The sequence below is a fragment of the Globicephala melas genome, chromosome 11 (genome assembly GCF_963455315.2).
Source record: "Globicephala melas chromosome 11, mGloMel1.2, whole genome shotgun sequence".
NCBI lineage: Eukaryota > Metazoa > Chordata > Mammalia > Artiodactyla > Delphinidae > Globicephala > Globicephala melas.
The window spans coordinates 41,998,444-42,019,093 of NC_083324.2; the positions used below are offsets into that span (position 1 = coordinate 41,998,444).

Genomic DNA, 20,650 nt, shown 5'->3' on the forward strand with positions numbered 1-20,650 from the left:
ATCCTTTGATGTCCTTTGTAATAAATCACTAATCTAGTAAGTAGACCGCTTTCCTGAATTCTGTGAAGTTCATGAATTCTTGCTAGCAAATTAATCAAGGAAGGGTTGTGGAAACCTCTGACTTATAGCCAGTTGGTCAGAAGCATAGGTAACAACCTGGACTTGTAATTGTCATAAGAAGCGGGGGACGGGGAAAGTCCTGTAGGGCTAAGCCTTTAACTTGTGGGATCTGACACCATCTCCATGTAGATAGTATCAGAATTGAGTTAAGTTGTAGAACACACATCTGGTGTCAGAAGTGAAGGTGCGGTAGTAGAGTACTGAGAGTACAGGAGACACACAGGAATGTTTTTCCTCCAGAAAATCATACAGAGAATATTCTCTGATCGTAACGTTGAGTTAAAGAAGCTAGACGCAAAAGAACACATACTATCTGAGTTCATTTATGTAACTATGAAAACCATATGCAGGTGGTAAAACTGAAAACAAGGCAGTGATTATCATAAATGCCAGAACAGAGGTTCCCTATGATAGTGGTAGTGGGGAGAGATGGAGTTGTGATTGGAAAAGGGCACACAGAGAACTGCTGGGTGCTGCAAAGTTCTATTTCTTAACCTAGGTGGTAGCTGTACATTCCAATAATGCATTAAGCTTTACATACATGCTTTTGCTCTACTCTATCCACGTTTAATATTTCACAGTGAAAGAAGTTATAAAAATAATCTTGTATTTGCAAAAACATTGACTATTTCTTAAAATTTTGTTTTTATTATTCATTTATGCGCTACCACACGTCAGAAAAAAATTGATGGTAGGTCTTCTTATGATTCCTACCTAATAAGGTTTGGGAGCACGATCATTCCTAAGATCCTTTTTTTCTGAATAGAAAAACAAAACCACAGACCTACTGCATCAGAAACTCTGGGGGTGGGGCCCAGAAATCTGTGGTTTAATAGGCCCTCTTGGTGATTCTGATGCTCGCCAATGTTTGAGAACCACTGGTATAAGCACACACATAATTATCCTTGTGGGCTTCCCTGGTGGCGCAGTGGTTGAGAGTCCGCCTGCCGATGCAGGGGACATGGGTTCGTACCCTGGTCTGGGAAGATCCCACATGCCGCGGAGCGGCTGGGCCCATGAGCCATGGTCGCTAAGCCTGCGCGTCCGAGGCCTGTGCTCCGCAACGGGAGAGGCCACAACACTGAGAGGGCCACGTACCACAAAAAAAATAAATAAATAAAATAAATAAATAAATGATCCTTGTTATTTTCACGGAGTAACAACTTCATCTTCAAGACCTTCTGAACTTGAACCACATGCTTAGAGCACCTTGCATCGTACACCTACAAGCACCTGTTCTGTCAAAGGTTGTACTGGCTATTGTGCAAAACTGACCTGGAGACCTGATTCAGCCATGGGGAAAGAGGGAGCAATAGATCATGCCCACCATGTGTGAATGGCAAAGTCCATCACCAAAACTCAAGCCTCTGGAATGAGCATCCAAGATCCAATCTCCTAGAAGCATTTAACAAGTATTAAATTGGTAAATTCTATTCCCATTAGCCAGAGTGTACATCCTTGATAGGACTCATGACCACCACTGGGGATGAGGATAAAACAAACTACTTCCTTGCATAGCCACATTTGCTGAGCGGGCCCAGGAGACCTCCTTCTTTAGTTAGGGCTGAAGAGTCCAAGAACACTATCCTGTCTGAGGCAATGAAAAACTTCCCTCCATGTTTTAGGCTGGTAAGGACTGAGCTGTCACAGCTGTGCATGAGGTCAGCTGCATGTGTGCTAGGTATTCATGATGAGACACGGTTCTCAGCCTCGAGATGATGACAATTCTGAACACTAACCCTTATGCACCAGCATCAACCTTCCCTGAAATGAAAGCACTAGAGATATGCTGCCAATTCATTTCAGTTAAAACAAAGGTATTGCCTCTTCCCTCTCAACCAAAAGAAAAACCTCTGGAAAAAGGTTAATTTTCTGATTCTGAGAGACAGAAAGTAATCTAGAGTCAGAGATCTACCAGACCAACTGCTTCACCTCTGTAAGGACTTGAAAGAGGACTCAGAGAGTCAAACACTTCGAGGGCCTGTTACACGTTGTCAAGGCAACCACAACCCCGAGCTCTCACAATGGGAATCTTCCCAACCAGGTTTTCAGGCAATCACTTGCCCTAAATTCTTTTTGTTTTAGGCTATTCTTTAAATTCTTTTAAAATAAAAACCGTTAAAAATATATCTTTCTATTATCCTGGAACCCTCATTATTTCTTGGAGTTTAATCTTTCCTTTCGAATGTCTAGTCTTCTATGTAAATAAAATTCCGAGGTAGTAAGGGTCTTGAAGCAATAATAATTTTCATTTTGTAATCATACAAATCATGCTGTCTTTGAAAATAAACTCATGCAGGTATGGTCCAAAGGGCGTGTGTTTTGGATGAAAAGAGAGTACTGGTTCCAAACCATGATTATGACATGAGGGTGGGGAAGAAAAGGCTACACAAAGACCAGCAGAAGTGCAGGCAAACAAACCCACGGAATAAGAAATACTGATAAGACAACCAGTGAAATCTGCAAAATGACTGGTATTCCAGGATTTTATGGTATTATCATTAATTGTTTTAGGTGTGATAATGGAATTGTGAAGAAGGAAGGAAGGAGGGAAGGAAGGAGGGAAGGAAGGAAGGTGAGTCAAGGAGAATGGATGAGAATAAGGGAATGGAAAGAGGACAGTGAAAGGGAAGAAAGACGGAGAGAGAGAAATAGAAGCAAAGAGATGCAAATAGAAGCAAAGCACCATCTGCACATGGTGGAGATGCCACAAATGCCTCAGCAACCCCCTTAATTTATGTAGGCTGTGCAGCATTGATGGATAAAACTTGGAAAAGCTCGACATCATAAAAGCCTGTCCCAGTAAAAATTCTGATGGAGCCCAGTTCCGATGTGCCTCTTCCACTGCTCCAGGATAACCACACTACACATCCACGTTAGCCCGCTCAGCCTTTGGGGAACATGGTGGGGGGCACACTGAGTTCGTTTCAATGGATGACTGTCTTGGGGGCAGTAATTCCTATGTTTGCCTGGCCCCAACGGGACTGATGGGCAAAGCCATCAGTCTTATTACTGGGCACCAACATGCAGAGAAGGCAGAATGGAGAAACACGAGAAGGAAATCAAACACAGGAATTTAAAATCCAGTGAAAATGAGTGCAAATAAAATTTCATAAGATCTCCATAGTAAAGAAACTGAGCAGAGTCAGCTCTTGATTACTCTAGTAAAGGAGACAAGAAAAGTTAATCCAAACATCATTTATGCCCAGTCCTATGTTCCTGTTTTGTTTTGATTTTACATTGGAGTATGAGTGTTTGGGGATTGCTCAGCAAGCACCATAAACAGCTAATAAAGCCCTGCTCTCGCAGATTCCACAGGCATTACTTTGAATCCTATCTGGTTTGGATGTTTTTTTCCTTTCGTATACTTGTCTGGTTTTGAAGGGAACTCCTAGGGCACTGCTCCCCACATAATTATCCAGATGACTCCTGATAAAAATCAAGCCCCAGAGTCTATGCCAATCAAAACACAGCCAAGGCCTGGTCCAGAACCAGCTCAGGCACCAGAGCACTGGTGAGATGGTAGAGATCAAAGTCAGAGACACACTTGCCTCAGTGGGCCATACCACACAACTTAGAAGCTAACTATGTCACTGTCACAAGGAACTCACGGGGGCATCTCCTAGGACCAGTGCATGATCACCAAGGCCATAATCTGAACCCATGAGAGCAGAATGCAGGGTCACACCCTCTCCAGAAAGGCTGCCAGTTATTCCACAAAGTAAGTGCTCCACAAAAAAACATGTCTGATCTCTCTCACTGCACAGTTTGGAATTTTATCTCCTCTTCACTCTTCCCTTAGTAGATGTTCAACTATTCAAATTCAGCTTTCAGTTTCTTACTTTCCAAATCGAGATGATACAAGCTATTTGCAGAATAATATCTGAAAAAGTGAAACACAGTGCTGAGCTAAAAGACATCATTTGATTATCATTCTGGCTCACTATTAATTCAAGAAATGTATACTTTTTTCCTTTTAAATCAGAGAATTAAGCATTTTCTGTAAGAAAGATGAGAATGCAGCTCCCGAGCTGGACCATTCCTACAGGGATTCCCATCCAGGCAAAGACAGGAAGAATGAGTCCATGACCCACGTTTTCAACTTAGCTTTCTCCACCTGGGGGAGGAAGATAACATTTCTGAGCCATCGTATTTTTTAAATATTCTGTTAACTGTCAGATACCCATCTGCTTAATTATCCAGTTTTTATGGGACTTTAGGATTGTTATTTGCAAAGGGTACAGATCTGCCTTGTCAATTAAATAAACTATTCCTGTACCTCCTCACTCTGCTGCTCTATATGACCAATCAGATTGTAAAGGTTTCATTAAAAAGCAATGGTGGATTTCTGGGAAAAATGGCGTCAAGAACACATGTATCTAAACTTGTTTCCATTACTCCCATTAAAATGACCAAGAGAGGGCTTCCCTGGTGGCGCAGTGGTTGAGAGTCCGCCTGCCGATGCAGGGTTGTGGGTTCGTGCCCGGGTCCGGGAAGATCCCACATGCCGCAGAGCGGCTGCGCCCGTGAGCCATGGCCGCTGAGCCTGCGCGTCCGGAGCCTGTTGCTCCGCGGCGGGAGAGGCCACAACAGTGAGAGGCCCGCGTACCGCAAAAAAAAAAAAAAAATGACCAAGAGAATATAAAGATGGGGGCCGAGGGGACTGCACGAATACAGGAAATAACACAGGTGCCACTGACACGCCAGAAATGACAAGGAATTTTGGCAGATGGGACTAGGTTGAAGAAAAATACCGTAAGCCAAATAGCATCTCCCCCTCTTAAGGACAGACTGGGTTCTTGAGAAGCAGGGCTCTGGCACCCCTTACTTGAAACGGCAAATCCAGAGGGGAGAGTGGGCTACAGAGCAGGTAAAAAGCCCACCAACTGGACACGCCTGTCTGTGGTGCCTCAGAAGCATTTGAAGCAGTCAGGGTGTCATAGGGGCATCTGTGATACCACAACTCACACCCGGGTAAAGATCAGAGCAAAGAGAAAGATGCCCCAGGAGCTATGGGTTCCCCGAACCCGGACAGAAATGAATGAGGCAGAGAGTATGACAGAGCTTCCACTCTGCTCCCCTCATGCTGATGGATCCCTAAAGTGATACACTAGTCCACTTCACTCAGGAAATGGGGGAAAAATCCACAAGGTGTCTATGAAAAGCTTCTGAAACAAACAAGGAGAGCACAGCATTTCAAACTTGTAAAAAGATTTATTACAAGAAGCAAAAATAATTTTTCAAGAGCATCACCTTGTACTCTCAAGAAAATTTTTGAACATACACAGTCTATGAAATGAGATAAGATAGCAAAATAAGAAGAAAAAAAAAGCAGTTGGCCAAGAGGCTTGAGAAAGAAAATGGGAACTGAATGAGATGAGGAACACTAAGAATCAATCTAAAAATACAACAGCATCACTGTCTGCATTAGAAACCACATGAAGCAGCCCTGGTTCAATAGAAACTGAATCAGTGATGTGGAAAGCAAACATGAGTTCTCCCAAAAGGTAGAGAAGAACAAAGGGACCAAAATCATGAGAAAGATGGTGAAAACAATGGAGGACAGTGAATAGAGCAAACACTCAAAGTCAGTGTTCTTGAGAAAGAGAGTCTAGAAAACCAACAGGAGGAAATATCTACACTGCAGATCAAAAGTGGTCACCAAGCACCAGGCAAAATTAAAATGAAAGGATGGACACTGAGCTACACTTTGATGAAAATTTTAAATGGAAAAGGCAGAGACAGGAGTCCGACAAGCATCAAAACGAGGGTAGAAAGATCACTGTATTACAAAGAGATGATCTGGGCTGGCCTCAGACTTCTCCATCAGAGGCCAATGGGCCAGATGGTGGTCATTCCATAATTCTACACATGTGATTAAACTGTACAGAACTACTACTACTACTCCTACACACACACACACACACACACACACACACACACACTGTGTGTATATATAAAAACTGGTGAAATCTGAATAAAATTTATACTCTAGTTAATAGTAGTGTGCCAATGTTAATTTCCTGGTTTTGATATTATATTATAGTTGTATAAAATGTTATCATTGGCAAAAGCTGGGTGAAGGGTCCATAGGATCTGTCTATACTATCTTGGCAACTTCCTGTAAGTCTATAATTTGTATTTTTTTAAGACAGTAAATCAAGGATCAAGGTCTACTAAAGAGATTTGAAAGAAAAAAGAATTCCATACCCCAGGAAGTTGCTGGTCATAGGTGAAAGTAATGAAAAGTCATTCCCCATTATGAAAATAACATGCAATATCGGAAGATTCAAAGCAAGAGCTAAAATATCTGAACATTTTCTTTCATGAATCTAAGTTGTGAAAATGGGCAATCATGCTCTATAAGGTCATGCTCTATAAGGTCTATGATGAGCACTGAAACTACTTAAGAAGAATTCAGTTTAAGTAATTTGCTATGAAAATGATTCTAAAACCAAAAGCAAAGATCTATGTTTAAGGAATGATACATGATAAGAAAATTTTCAATAAGAAGAAATTAGGGGGCTTCCCTGGGGGCACAGTAGTTGAGAATCTACCTGCCAATGCAGGGGACACGGGTTCGTGCCCCGGTCTGGGAAGATCCCACATGCTGCGGAGCAACTAGGCCCGTGCACCACAACTACTGAGCCTGCGCGTTTGGAGCCTGTGCTCCGCAACAAGAGAGGCTGCGATAGTGAGAGGCCCGCGCACCGCGATGAAGAGTGGCCCCTGCTTGCCGCAACTAGAGAAAGCACTCACACAGAAATGAAGACCCAACACAGCCAGAAATAAATAAATTAATTAATTAATTTAAAAAAAAAGAAGAAGAAGAAATTAGGCCTAAAATCTCAGAACATACCCAAAAAAACCTCTGGAAAATAGATTTAGAAAGTGGAAAGTGTGGGACTTCCCTGGTAGCACAGTGGTTAAGAATCCACCTGCCAATGCAAGGGACACGGGTTCGGTCCCTGGTCCAGGAAGATCCCACATGCCGCAGAGCAACTAAGTCCACGTGCCACAACTACCGAGCCTGCGCTCTAGAGCCCACGAGCCACAACTACTGAGCCCACGTGCTGCAACTACTGAAGCCCATGCACCTAGAGCCCATTCTCCGCAACAAGAGAAACCACCACAATGAGAAGCCCAGTCACCGCAGCAAAGAGTAACCCCTGCTCGCTGCAACTAGAGAAAGCCTGCGTGCAGCAATGAAGACCCAACGCTGCCAGCTAATCTCCTTATCTTATTGACACATGGGAGGCAAAAACATATGTTCTGTTTTATTTTTTTAGTTTGTTTTTTTTTGCAGTATGCGGGGCTCTCACTGCTGCGGCCTCTCCCATTGCGGAGCACAGGCTCCAGACGCGCAGGCTCAGCGGCCATGGCTCACGGGCCCAGCCGCTCCACGGCATGTGGGATCTTCCCGGACCGGGGCACGAACCCGTGTCCCCTGCATCGGCAGGCAGACTCTCAACCACTGCGCCACCAGGGAAGCCCTGTTTTATTTTTTATGTTGATACTAAACACGTGGTTTAAGACCCTTACAGCTATCTTTTAGCACAATAAAGAATTGCTATACTAGTTATAAAAATAAATAAAATAGCTTACACTTCCCTGTTACAGACAAAAACTTTAGATTAGCTAAAAGGTTTCCCCCATATGCTTTGTCCATCTTCCAATTTTTTTTAATTAATTGTATCCACAAGTGATGCACCAAAAGAATTCAACAAATAAAAGATAAAATTTTTTTCAAATGGGCAAAATATATCAAGGAAACAGAAACACAAGATAGTAGGGATGGCACTGTCAGTATCAGACAATAAGAAGAAACTTCTGTTACCTGGTATTAGAGCCAATTATAAAGCAACTGTAACTAAAAATAGCTTAGCAATGACATAGTAATAAATGGATCAAATGAACAGAAACAGAACTTAGTGTATAATAACAGTGTAAAAGAAGATGGTTATAATAAAGTTAGCCTTTTAAATCAATGAGGAAAAGAATGTTTGAAAATCAAAGACAGAAACAATTGGTTATTCAGAAAAAGGAGGAATTCCTTATCTTATATCATATACTAAAATAATTCCAGTTGAGTTAAATGCAAAAATTAAACAAAAGATTGAGAATAAAAATGTATTTATCTGAAAGGCCTTTCCAAGTACATATTTGTGTGCTAACAATAATCCCACTACAAACAAAATGCAAGGCAAATGATAAATTGAGGGAAAATATTTGTAACAAAATGAAAATCATTAAGAAAAGGACAAACACCCTCTAACTATATAGGCAAAAGACATGATTAGATTATTCACACACACACTCCCTCCCCAAATTCAAACATTCATTAAAAGCACGGGAAAAACTCATCACTAATAACAAAAGAAGTACAGGTGAAAACAACTATATAATAACTTGGGAGTGTAAATATGTATAACCTTTATGGAGGATAATTTGGCAATAGCAAAGTAACATAAGCAAATTATACCTTTAAGTATCTTTAAATTCAAGTACTGTAAGCTTTAAACTTGCTCATGGTTTTTTGAGAAGTCATATTAAGGAAATAAAATATGTGTACTAAAGTATCTGCTCCAAGTGCGGGGGGTGAGCACAGCAGTCATAAAGTGGCCAGTGGATTAGCCCAGCCCTGCCACTTGGGTGACCAGCAATAAAACGATGTCAATAAAATCACCCACATTTTAGAGCTTTCTAGAGATCTGAAGAGAGAATTATGGGTGCCTGGCCCATGGGAATTGTTCAGTAACTATTAGACACTGATACAAGGGGTGGCGATATTTATCTACAATCCTGCACTAACAGGTTCAAAATCCCTTATCTGAAATGCTTGTGGTCCAACTGTGGTGCTTCAGAACTAAGACCTTTTTGGATATGAAAAGGTAACAGTATATTTACCTAACTAGGTCTGGGAGAGCACCTAGTAATCAATTACATCACTATTCCTAGAGTAAAATATATGAATATTCATTCTAAGTGAGATAAACATCAGTTCAGGTCAGGTTTTGCAGTCAAATGAGTTATAGAAAAACTTTTCGTTTTTACAGCTTTCTGGACTTCAGATTTTTACAAGAGTGATTAAGAACCTATATTTATAACAGAGGAACATTAGAATCTATCTAAACATATGATAATAAGGGGAAGGTTACATAAATTATGATACATTCATAAGATGGAAAACTACACAGCTATAAAAAGTCACTTTTTCCAAAGAATATTTAATAAACTGGGAAAATGTTCATGAATAGCAGGTAAAAAAAAGCAAAATAAAAAACACGAATTATGAATTCTATTTTGCAAAAGTAAATTATATAATATTCCAGAATAAAAGACTACAAGGAACCATACAAGGACGTTAAATTAACCACATTGTGGTTAACCACATTAACCACATTATGTTCTTCCTTATACTTGTCTGCATTTTCTAATCTTCTATGATAATCAGGAAAACAATCCATTAATTTTTGAACTATTTATGGTTGCTGTTCCTGCGTAGGACTAGGCTAGTTCTCATCCTAGAGGGTTAACAAGCCCATCTCTACTCTCAAGGATTTTACCAACGCATCTCTGGAGAGCTGAGGGCATTACTCAGTTCTCTCCACATGAGAATGCGGTTCATTCTTCATCAGCACTTCCCCACTGGCTCCTCAGGACAACTTGACTCAGGCACCAGGACTTTTTCACACCTCTACCAAATGAAACCCTGGTGACCTTGCAAGTTAGTGATAAAAATGGCATCAGTGCTACAATAAGAACTTGGTTCAACCCATGACCTTATCTAAAGAAGCTAAAAAAGAAAAAAGGAAAAAAGCAGGGACTGTTTAAACGTATTTGATTTTCACTTTTTTACTGTACTCATCAAATCGGAATCATTTAAGAAATTATGGGGGAGGAGGAGAAGGTGATTGCATTTGGGTTTGTTCCAGGTGCTTCGCATGAGTAAAAGGATATGAACTTGAACTTGACAGACCCAGCAATGAAAAGCATTTTGTGGAGTTAGTGGGATGCTAAGAGAGATCACGACATTGGTTCGTGGAGAGGACAAGCAAGAGTTCATCTTACCTAACAGACCACTCATCAATGTCTAAGGGGTGGTCTTTGGCCAAAGCTTTAAAGGGCTCAGCCGTATTTAGTGTGGGTGTTCCTAACACCCAGGTGGTCTTCACTGAACTCCACCCAGGTCTGGAATTCTCCAGTGGTTTAATACACAGTTTGAAAACATTTTATACCAAAAGGCTTTTTGTTATAAGCCTCAATTCCAAACATGGAACAAAAGAGATAAATGATCCATCAGCCTACACCTAATCACCTAAAGGGACCACATGGGTTGACATTTCATCACTTTTACATAGATTCCAATAGTCTTTTTAAACTATTGCTGAGAACACGAGAAATCCTTGTGCAAAGCTTTTGCCACACATAAATAATAGCCAACTGTGAAGTTAAATAAGAAGTTAACTCTCTTAGCTTAATCCCACAGAAAATTACTTGTTTGCAGGCAAATTATCCACTGGGGATACTTTTTTATTTGTGGAGTGCTAATCCTTCCCTCCTGCTTTCTGCCACCCTTCTTTTCCTCCTTCCTCCCAACCTGAAGAGAAGGAAGATAAAGTAAATGTGCACAATCCCCCATTCAATCAGGACCTTGGTTAAAATAAAGACCTTCCAGGAAAAAGGTGACTTACTCTATCCCAGCTGAAACACAGGCCCAGTCGATCAAGTTGTTTCCTCATGTGTCTAATATTACTGCGAAACAAAGGGAAAAGAGTTTGGATTTTAGAAACAGGAAAAGCCATAAACAAACTACACTTTGAGAATGTGAAAAGGAAACTGGAAAAGTCTAGATTATTTCAAAGGGCTTTAAGTGTTGTTTCGCCCTGGCGAAGAAATTAATTACTAAGAATCCGTGAAAATATCTGCCTAGTAGAAGACATCTATTCTTTGGACCCTTGCAAAATCCACTAAAAACCATGATAGTCTTTGGTCCTAGGGACTAACCCTTTCCCAGGCCATTCAGGAAGGCAACCCTTCTGATCTGTGCACTCCTGGCCCATCCATATGCCTGTATTCTGCACAAATTTAAGCCAAGCATTTACAAATTTAAAAGCGACTGAAAAGAAAAATCTTAACATACAAATTGCGGGAATCCAGGAGGAGCCATACAGTGCTTTGTCAATCAAAACCTAAAACCGAAAACTCTCCAACAATTGGAAAAGAGGAGAGAAGTAAATTAATCAACTTTAATATAATATGAAATATTATTTACTTTTTTCTATTTAAATTTTTTAAATTAAAAAAATTTTTAACTTTTTATTGAAATATAGTTAATTTACAGTGCTGTGTTAGTTTCAGATATATAGTAAAGTGATTCAGTTATACATATATACATATAAGTATATTTTTCAGATTATTTTCCATTATAGGTTATTACAAGACAGAGTATAGTTCCCTGTGCTATACAATAGGTCTTTGTTGTTTGTCTATTTTATATACAGTAATATGTATATGTTAATCCCAAACTCCTAATTTATTCCCCCCTGCCCCTCCCCACTATCCCCTTTGGTAACCATAAATTTGTTTTCTATGTCTGTGAGTCTATTTCTGTTTTGTAAGTAAGTTCATTTGTATCATTTTTTTAGATGCTACATGTAAGTGATATCATACGATATTTGTCTTCCTCTGTCTGACTTCAGTTAATATGATGATCTCTAGGTCCTCTTTTTTCTTTTTAAAGAAAAAGGACTAATTAATTTCTACTGTGTCCCCTTTCAGTACAAGCAGACTGAAAATATGGAAAACCATGAAGAAGTTCTCTAGGTGATCTCTGATTAGCTAACAATAGCTTATTTTAATTCCAAGCCTCATGTTAAGCATTTTACAGAAAAGTGCTTGCAACAGACTGAATGTTTGTGTCTCCCTCAAATTGTTATGTTAAAACCTAATCTCCAACGTAATGGTATTTAGAGGTAACCAAAGGTACTATGAGAGGTAACCGGATTAGTGCCTTTATAAAAGAGACTCCAGAGAGCAACCTTGCCCCTTCTACCATGTCAAGACACAGAGAGAGGACAGCTGTCTATGAACCAAGAAGCAGGTCCTCACCAGACACCAAATCTGCAAGTGCCTTGATCTCGGACTTCCCAGCCTATAGAACTGAGAGAAATACATTTCTGTTGTTTATAAGCCACCCAGACTATGGTATTTTTGTTATAGCAGCTGACTAAGACAGTGCTTAATCTTTATCCATTCATAAGAGGTAGGAACTATGACTATCCCTCCTTTACAGATAAATAAACTGAGGCGGAGAGAGGTTAAGTAATTTGCTCAAGGTGAATGGCTAGGAAGAAGGAAAGGCAGGATTTGTACCTATGTGGCCTGATTCAGGGGCCATCTTCTTTACTGCTATGCTCTAGTTGGAGGAGCATACTACTCCTCCTTGGAGGAGTTGGCAAACTTTCTGTAAAGGACCAGATGGTAAATGTTTTCAGCTCTGTGAGCCATATGGTCTCTGTCACAACTACTCAGTTCTGCCATTGTATCATGAAAGCAGCCATGACCAATATATAAACAAATGGGTGTGGCTTGTGTTCCAATAAAACTTTATTTACAAAATCAGGCAGGGCCAAATTTGGCCCATGGAATTTGCCAGTCCCTAGCCTAGCTTACATCAAACTTATACCATATTTGACCCATTTTATTTAAATCATTATTTCCTCCTTTTTTCATCACTCCCATTACTCTAGAATTAACCATAATTGGAAAAGTGGAAACTAGGGATTAGGAAGAAAAAAGACAAATAGATGGTGCAGAAGATATTTCTTTTTACAATGTAGCCTTGGGCAAGATAAAGCAAAGGGAGGTGAAAGACAATGGGGATAGACTTTGAACCCGGTAGGGTGAGGAAAGGCTTTGTGAAAGGGGCCGGAGTGAGCCCAGAACATTCTGCTGGGTTCTGGTATAAGGCCCTCAAGGCTTTATCAGGAGGGAGAGGGATGGGTACTGCTGGCCCACAAGTACATGGAAGCCTGAGGCACAGTGGGTACTGTCCTCCTTGAAGAAAGCCACACCCAGAATAAATTGGCCATATATTTCCTCGCTGAATATCTAAGTTCCTCTTCCTTCAGAATGGTGAAGGCAAAAAATTAACAGAATTTGCAGAGAAAATTATAATGTGGAATTTGTATATGGCTCAAACTACAGTCACGAAGATGAAGAGCACTGTAGAAATTTAACAAATGTCACCCTTTCCTTCTCCTTTTTCCTTCCAAACGCAAATACTCAAAGGAAGAATAACTAAATAACAAAGCATCCAAATGAACACATGAATGATATCCAAACCCTCTTTGTTATTTCTTAGATAAGAATACAGTGTGCAAAAAGGCAAACACCAAATACAGACAATCCTGTTTATCGCTCGGCAGACTGCAATGTTTTGTTTGCTTTACTTTCTATTTCTTGTGCACAGGTTAAAAAAATTGTTTAAGGGTTCTGTATACAAGTGCTTGAATATGCCTGTAAACACATACCTCTGTGTCCAACTTTCTGGATGTAGATTCCTCTCGATCGCAGCATTTTCGGCAGGCAATCCAAATGCATCCCATCCCATGGGATTGATAACCTAGCACCCAGAAAGGAAACATCAGCCGTGGCAGATTGCTAAAATCTTTATCAGTATTCTCTTCTGGGCAATGAGCAGGCATTCTCTCTTTCTAACACATCTTATCCCTTTCCTGGATGATTTCAAACTATGCTTTTGAAAGCCAGCTGGCTATCTAAGACGTAAGCACAGAAGAGAATTTAGAAGGTTATACACCAAGGTGCCAATAGCAGTTATCTCTGAGTAGGTATTTTCGTGACTATTTTTTACTTTCTTCTTCTTCTTATCTGTATTGTGTGTAATGAACCCAAAGCGTTTTTCTGACATTATAAAAAGTTTCTTTTAATTTCAAAAATAGGTATATATAAAAATATATATAGGCATTCAAAATGCTCACCTCGTGCTAGATTTTCCAGTTAAGGAGTTGTGCTGTCCAATAGGGTAGCCCCTAGCCACATGTGGTTATATAAATTTAAACTTAAATTAGTTAAAATTAATTAAAATTTAAAATTCAGTTCCTCAGTCACACTAGCCACTTTTGAAGTGTACAATAAGCCACTCTGAATCACCTCCTATAAGATATTTCCATTTTCCAAAGAACAGGGGATCCTAAGATCTCAGAGCTCGAAGAAGCTTTTGAAACATATCCTCCATCCCCACTCCTTTATTTGACAGTCCAAGCAACGATGGACCAACAAGAGTAAGCAGCCCAGCTAGGTCACACCAGAAGCAATTACTTCAGACCAGGATAGGCACTCATTTCTGCAAATGGATGACCAGTCACAGCTCAGCTGGCAGCTTCAATAGGAAGTTCTCTCAACCTAACTTACATGCCATGAATGGGAACAATGGCTTGAAACACAAGCTGTGGCATCAAGGGACAGACTCAGAAGGCTGGGCTCTCTACCCACTGCCAGGCAGGACACCTGCTTTGAAAACTCAGACTCCTACCCTTCTCTAATGCTGATTTTCAGCCACAAAGCCATAACCACAGCTTCTCCCAGAGCCATATTTCTGAAGCTTGCCTGTGGGTGAGGATGGCCTGAGAAGGCTCCAGTATTTCTAGAAAACAGCCCTTTACAGCTGGCCTTCTTACTTCCTATCAAGCTCCTGATCTGTCAACTGCCACAAGCTGAGTTTGTTTGTTTTTTTGTGTTTGTTTGTAATCATGCAGAGAACCTGAGCTTCTGTTCACATACATCTTGGATAGTGATGGACACTCAGACACACTTACTGGCACTACCTTATCACCCGCCCATATCATGATGGGACATTTTCCACTAAAGAAACAGGTCTCATTTTCTTTTATAAATAACTTTTTCCCCTGATTACTGAAATAATGCATGTTCACTACAAATAGTCTTGATACACAGAGAAAAATATTCAGAAGAAAATAAAATACCTTAATTCTACCATATAGCCATACATAACTGTTATTTGGTAAATTTATATCCAATTTTTAACAATTGGGATCATATTATTTCTGTGTGTTGTTTTTTTTTCATTGTGCACCTAGAGTTTTCTTCCATCTTTCTGTCTTGTTCAAAGACTCTCTGAGATGCAAATGAGTATCACCCATGGCCACCTCTGCCTCAGGTCCATAAGCACCTACAATTTAGTGTCCCGAACTGGGTTCACACTCGAATCCCAGTGCCCAGATCCGTTCTCTCCCTAGTCCCTCTTAGCAGGTGGCAGTAAGAGAACAGGCATGGCCCTCCCAGTGGCAGAAGCCACTTGCCTTACATCGTCCTTCCATTCTGCACATTATTATTTTTTAATTAGGTTTTAGTTCTGATGGAACAATTCCATCTCAAGAATGAAGACCATGCATCTAAAATCAGAGCTGCTCTAACTCCTTTGGCTAGTGAGTGGGAAATGCAATAAAGGCTCGCTCCTCAGGAGGCTGTGTGGTTTGGGGGGAAATGTCCTAACCCAAACCTGCCATTTACTGGCAGTGGGACCTGAGGCACATCACTTACCCTGAGTCCCAACTATCAACTGTGACTGAAAGCAGCCACCCAAATCGTTGAGAATTACACACTAAGATGTATGTGGTGCACCCAGCACAGTCCAGGCACCCAGTAAATGGCAGGGCTGGCTGCAGTGGCAGCTGCCGTTGTCTGTTTGATCTTCAGCACCTCAGAACATCGCACATCACCGATTCCCTCGTCAGGACCTCAGCCCATGTCTCTTTAGCCACATTCATTATGGTGGTTCTGTGACAACAGACAGGGAGACCCCTCGACCTCACACATATCCTCATCCATGTACAATCCTAAGGGTGTGTTACTTATGATAAGAGCCTCTGTAGCAGGTTAGTGCCAGGTATTGGAAGTTCTTAACCAAACCGAACAGACCATGAGGCTCAAAGGGCCAGCTGTTTGGCCTTCTTTTCCATGAAAGGGGCGCATCAGTTCTGCTATCGCGCATAATTAGTGGCTCAGATCAGGTGCTTCATTTGAAAGTAGCCCAGCTGTTCTTGCCATGGCTGACTGGAGCAGGGGTAGTCCATGAGCAGAAGCAGCCATCTGTGTGCTGGGTAGGAAGGATCCTGCCCAGGAGATTTTGCTATATCAGGGGTGGTGGTAGGTCTGATCCACTTAGGTCTGCTTTCTGTACGGGATACAGACTTGGTGAACAACAGTGCTGTGGATCTCTCCAGTTTGCTGCTGCTCCAGTCTGGTTTGCAACATCCTCTGCCGTGCTTCCCAGTCCTGGAAATCTGGGAAGAGTGGAATGCCCTGGCCTGCCAGCCTAAGATAACATGACTCCCGGGGAATTTCCTCACAGTCCAGTGGTTAGGACTCCGCGCTCTCACTGCCAAGAGCCCGGATTCAATCCATGGTCAGGGAACTAAGATCCTGCAAGCCATGCGGCACAGCCAAAAAAAAAAAATGACATGACTCCCAAGCTATCACATTCAATCCCTGCATCCACGCCCCTGAGGTCAGTCGGAATAGGCTCCTCTTCTTTTTCCTTAATTGGATGTTTCTCAAATTACGAGCATAACATAAGCTTACTTTAACAAGTGAAATGACACAATACATGATATATAAAGGCAAAGCTGATCATCTCCCCCAGCCCCAACTCCTATTCTCAACTCCTTGATGTAACCAACAATATCAGCCTTTGTATCCTTCCACACCTTTCTCTTCACTCAAACAAAGATACACATACATATATATATATATATATAGGAGCTGGATGGTTTGTTTTTATGGAAATAGAACCTGTCATACACTATTTTATGACCTTTTTTTCATTTAACGTATCATGGACATCTGTACAAAATATGTAAGTACGTGTGTGTGTGTATACATGTCTTTTAAAAAGATTCTACCATTCCCTAGGAATATCTAGTCTATGTAGTTTTAGGAAGTTGTCAAAACATAACCCAATCCAGTTGATCTTTCAGACCTGAGGTCTCTTTTCCTCTTGCTAAATGTGTCCTACCCAAAGTGTTTCATCTTTCCAAACAGCACCCTCCCCTTCTGGCAAAATGCTCCTCCTCCTACTTCATATGGTCCTGCTGCAGGCGGCGAATCACAAAACCCACCCCTCTGGCCACAGAGGGAGCACCTGGTGGAGATGTCTAAGAAAATACTGCTGGCATGTGGACAGATGCAGAAATGGAAGCAGAGACTAGGGATACTGATGTGCTCCCAGGACGCGGGCCTAATTCCTAGTGGGCCCCATTCCTACAACATTTCCTTTGGTTCTGTGAGTTACACCAGGATTTGTAAAAACACACAAAACCTCCTTTTTTGCTTAAACTGGTCTGAGTTGGGTTTCAGTCCCTGGTAGCCAAGAATCCTGACTAAAACACTCACCCTTTAGAATACAGCTTTCTCTTGAGTACTGCTTAACCCATAGATGAAAAACATTTCCTGCACATATTTTTCTTTTTCTTTTTAATTTTCAACAGCTAAAAATAATAATAATCCCATGTTGGGGATTTGTGCTTGATTAGTAGAAAGTTCTGAAATACTTCCATGGATAACACTAGAGTACAGCTTCCAGCGATGCTTTAATTCTCCTAGGGCTACTTCGCTGGCAGAATAATGTAACTGTTGTATAACCATGTTCCACAAGAAAGGGGAAAACTTAATTACCACTTGGTTTCTTCATTGGAACTGCCAAAATGGCACCAGTTCAATGTTTCTGCCTATTAACATTGTTAGGTTACCATCCATGTTTTTAAATAAAGTCAATACAGAGACAGTCAAAAAATCAGTCTGGATTTATGTAATATACTTATTCACTTCTATTTTTGTTTTCAGATGAAATTAACATGAAAATATATTCTTAGTTCACATGTTACCCCAAGCTGTCTATGAAAATATAGTTAGGGAAGGAAGAGTCAAGAGGGTGGTGTGGGAAGACGCAGAGTTAGCGCCTCCCCATAACTAGGGCACCTGCCTGCTGCTGGTGGGGGACTCTGATGCCCAAGGAGACAGGAGGAACCCCAAAGTGAACCGGTAGGACGTAGCGGGGCTGAGGGCAGAGAAGAAGTGGAGGTCAGACAGGACTGACGCCCCTGAGGCTGGTGAGATCAGGAGAGGCAGGCAGGAGGGACTCTCTGGGAAGCGTGGGAGAGGAGCAGAGCGGGATCGCCTGGCCCACTTGGGCAGGGGAGCCTGCTGAGCTCCCAAGCCGGTACCTGCCCTCCAAACCCCCCTCCAGGCTGCGTCAGTCCTTGGGGGCATAGGAGGGAGGCTAGGGAGATCAGTAGAGGCACGCAGGAGGGGCCCTCCCAGACCAGAGGAGAGGAGAAGAGGGCGTTTGCCCCACCCACTCAGTCCAGGAAGCCTGTTGGGCTCCCAGGTGAGGTCCCCTACCATCTGAGACCAGAGGTGGGGGGCACACCTGGGTCCCTTCTGTTCCTTGAGCCTAAGCTCCACCCCCCCACAGCCCCCAGGGCCTTTCCCAGCCCCACGGGTCCTGAGCATTGGCCCCACCCACTACCCAAACCTTGCCTTTGCTTAGGCCCTGCCCTCCACAGCAAAGGCCTTCCCCGTCCCCACTTTTTTTTTCTTTTCCCTCCTCCACTTTTTTTACTGTTGTGGTACTGATGTACCTTCAAGTTGTTGATGCATCTATAACTTTATTTTTATATTCTTCCTAACATATCTGTTAGTTTCCTAGGCTAATTTTATTTTTTACTTTGTTATTGTTCTTTTTCTTCATTTTATTTATTTGTTTTTGCCACCCCAGGCGGCTTGTGGGAACTTAGTTCACGAGCCTGGGGTCGGGTTGAAGATCCTGTGGTGGGAGGTCCGAGTCTGAACCACTGGACTAACAGAGAACCTCAGACACCACGGAATATTCATCCAAGTGAGGTCTCACGGAGTTCCTCATCTCAGCACCAAGACCCAGCTCTACCCAATAGCCTACAAACTCCAGGGCTGGAAGCCCAGGCCAAACAACCAGTAAGACAGGAACACAATCCCACTCATAAAAAAAAAAAAAAAAAAAAAAATTAGATGGCAAAAAAATATGTCACAGATGAAGGAGCAAGGTAAAAACCTACAAGACCAAATAAATGAAGAGGAAATAGGCAATCTACCTGAAAAAGAATTCAGAGTAATGATAGTAAAGATGATCCAGAATCTCGGAAATAGAATGGAGGCAAGGACTGAGAAAATACAAGAAATGTTTAACAAAGATCTAGAAGAACTAAGGAATAAACAAACAAAGATGAACAACACAATAACAGAAATGGAAAATACACTAGAAGGAATCAAAAACAGAATAACTGAAACAGAACAAATAAGTGAGCTGGAGAACAAAATGGTGAAAATAAGATCAGAATAAAGAAAAAAGAATGAAAAGAATTGAAGACAATCTCAGAGACCTCTGGGACAACACTAAAAACACCAACATTCGAATTATAGGGTTCCCAGAAGAAGAAGAGAAAAAGAAAGGGTCTGAGAAAATATTTGAAGAGATTATAGTTGAAAACTTCCCTAACATGGGAAAGGAAATAGTCACCCAAGTCCAGAAAGCACAGAGAGTCCCATACAGGATAAACCCTAGGAAAAACACACCAAGACACATATTAATCAAACTAACAAAAATTAAATTCAAAGATAAAATATTAAAAGCAGCAAGGGAGGGCTTCCCTGGTGGCACAGTGGTTGGGAGTCCGCCTGCCAATGCAGGGGACACGGGTTCGTGCCCCGGTCCGGGAAGATCCCACAGGCCACGGAGCGGCTGGGCCCGTGAGCCATGGCCGCTGAGCCTGTGCGTCTGGAGCCTGTGCTTCGCAATGGGAGAGGCCACAACAGTGAGTAGGCCCGCGTACCGCCAAAAAAAAAAAAAAAAAGCAGCAAGGGAAAAACAAAAAACAACATTACAAAGTAATCCCCATAAGGTTATCAGCTGATTTTCAGCGGAAGCTCTGCTGGCCATAAAGGAGTGGCAGGATATACTTAAAGTGATGAAAGAGAAAAACCTACAACCAAGATTACTCTACCCAGCAAGGCTCTCATTCAGATTCGATGGAGAAATCAAAAGCTTTTCAGACAAGCAAAAGCTAAGAGAATTCAGCACCACCAAACCAGCTCTACAACAAATGCTAAAGAAACTACTCTAAGCGGGAAACACAAGAGAAGAAAAAGACCTATAAAAACAAACCCAGAACAATTAAGAAAATGGTCATAGGGACATACACATCAATAATTACCTTAAACGTGAATGGATTAAATGCTCCAACCAAAAGACATAGACTGGCTGAATGGATACAAAAACTAGACCCGTATATATGCTGTCTACAAGAGACCCACTTCAGACCTAGGGACACATACAGACTGAAAGTGAGGGGATGGAAAAAGATATTCCATGCAAATGGAAATCAAAAGAAAGCTGAAGTAGCAATACTCATATCAGATAAAATAGGCTTTAAAATAAAGAATGTTACAAGAG

The 20,650-nt window shown here is 41.5% G+C and overlaps 1 protein-coding gene across 8 annotated transcripts in view; it reads right to left on the reverse strand.

Moving 5' to 3' along the window:
* The window catches only part of LARS2 (leucyl-tRNA synthetase 2, mitochondrial), a 336,746-nt gene that overhangs the window by 180,971 nt on the left and 135,125 nt on the right, over positions 1 to 20,650 (reverse strand). For all 8 annotated transcript variants that reach the window (XM_060307180.2, XM_060307179.1, XM_060307178.2 and 5 more), the window contains 2 exons: positions 13,656 to 13,747; positions 10,815 to 10,875 (listed from right to left, as the gene is read on the reverse strand). In XM_060307180.2, the coding sequence (XP_060163163.1) occupies positions 10,815 to 10,875; positions 13,656 to 13,747 (153 nt within the window). The remainder of the gene's footprint in view (positions 1 to 10,814; positions 10,876 to 13,655; positions 13,748 to 20,650) is intronic.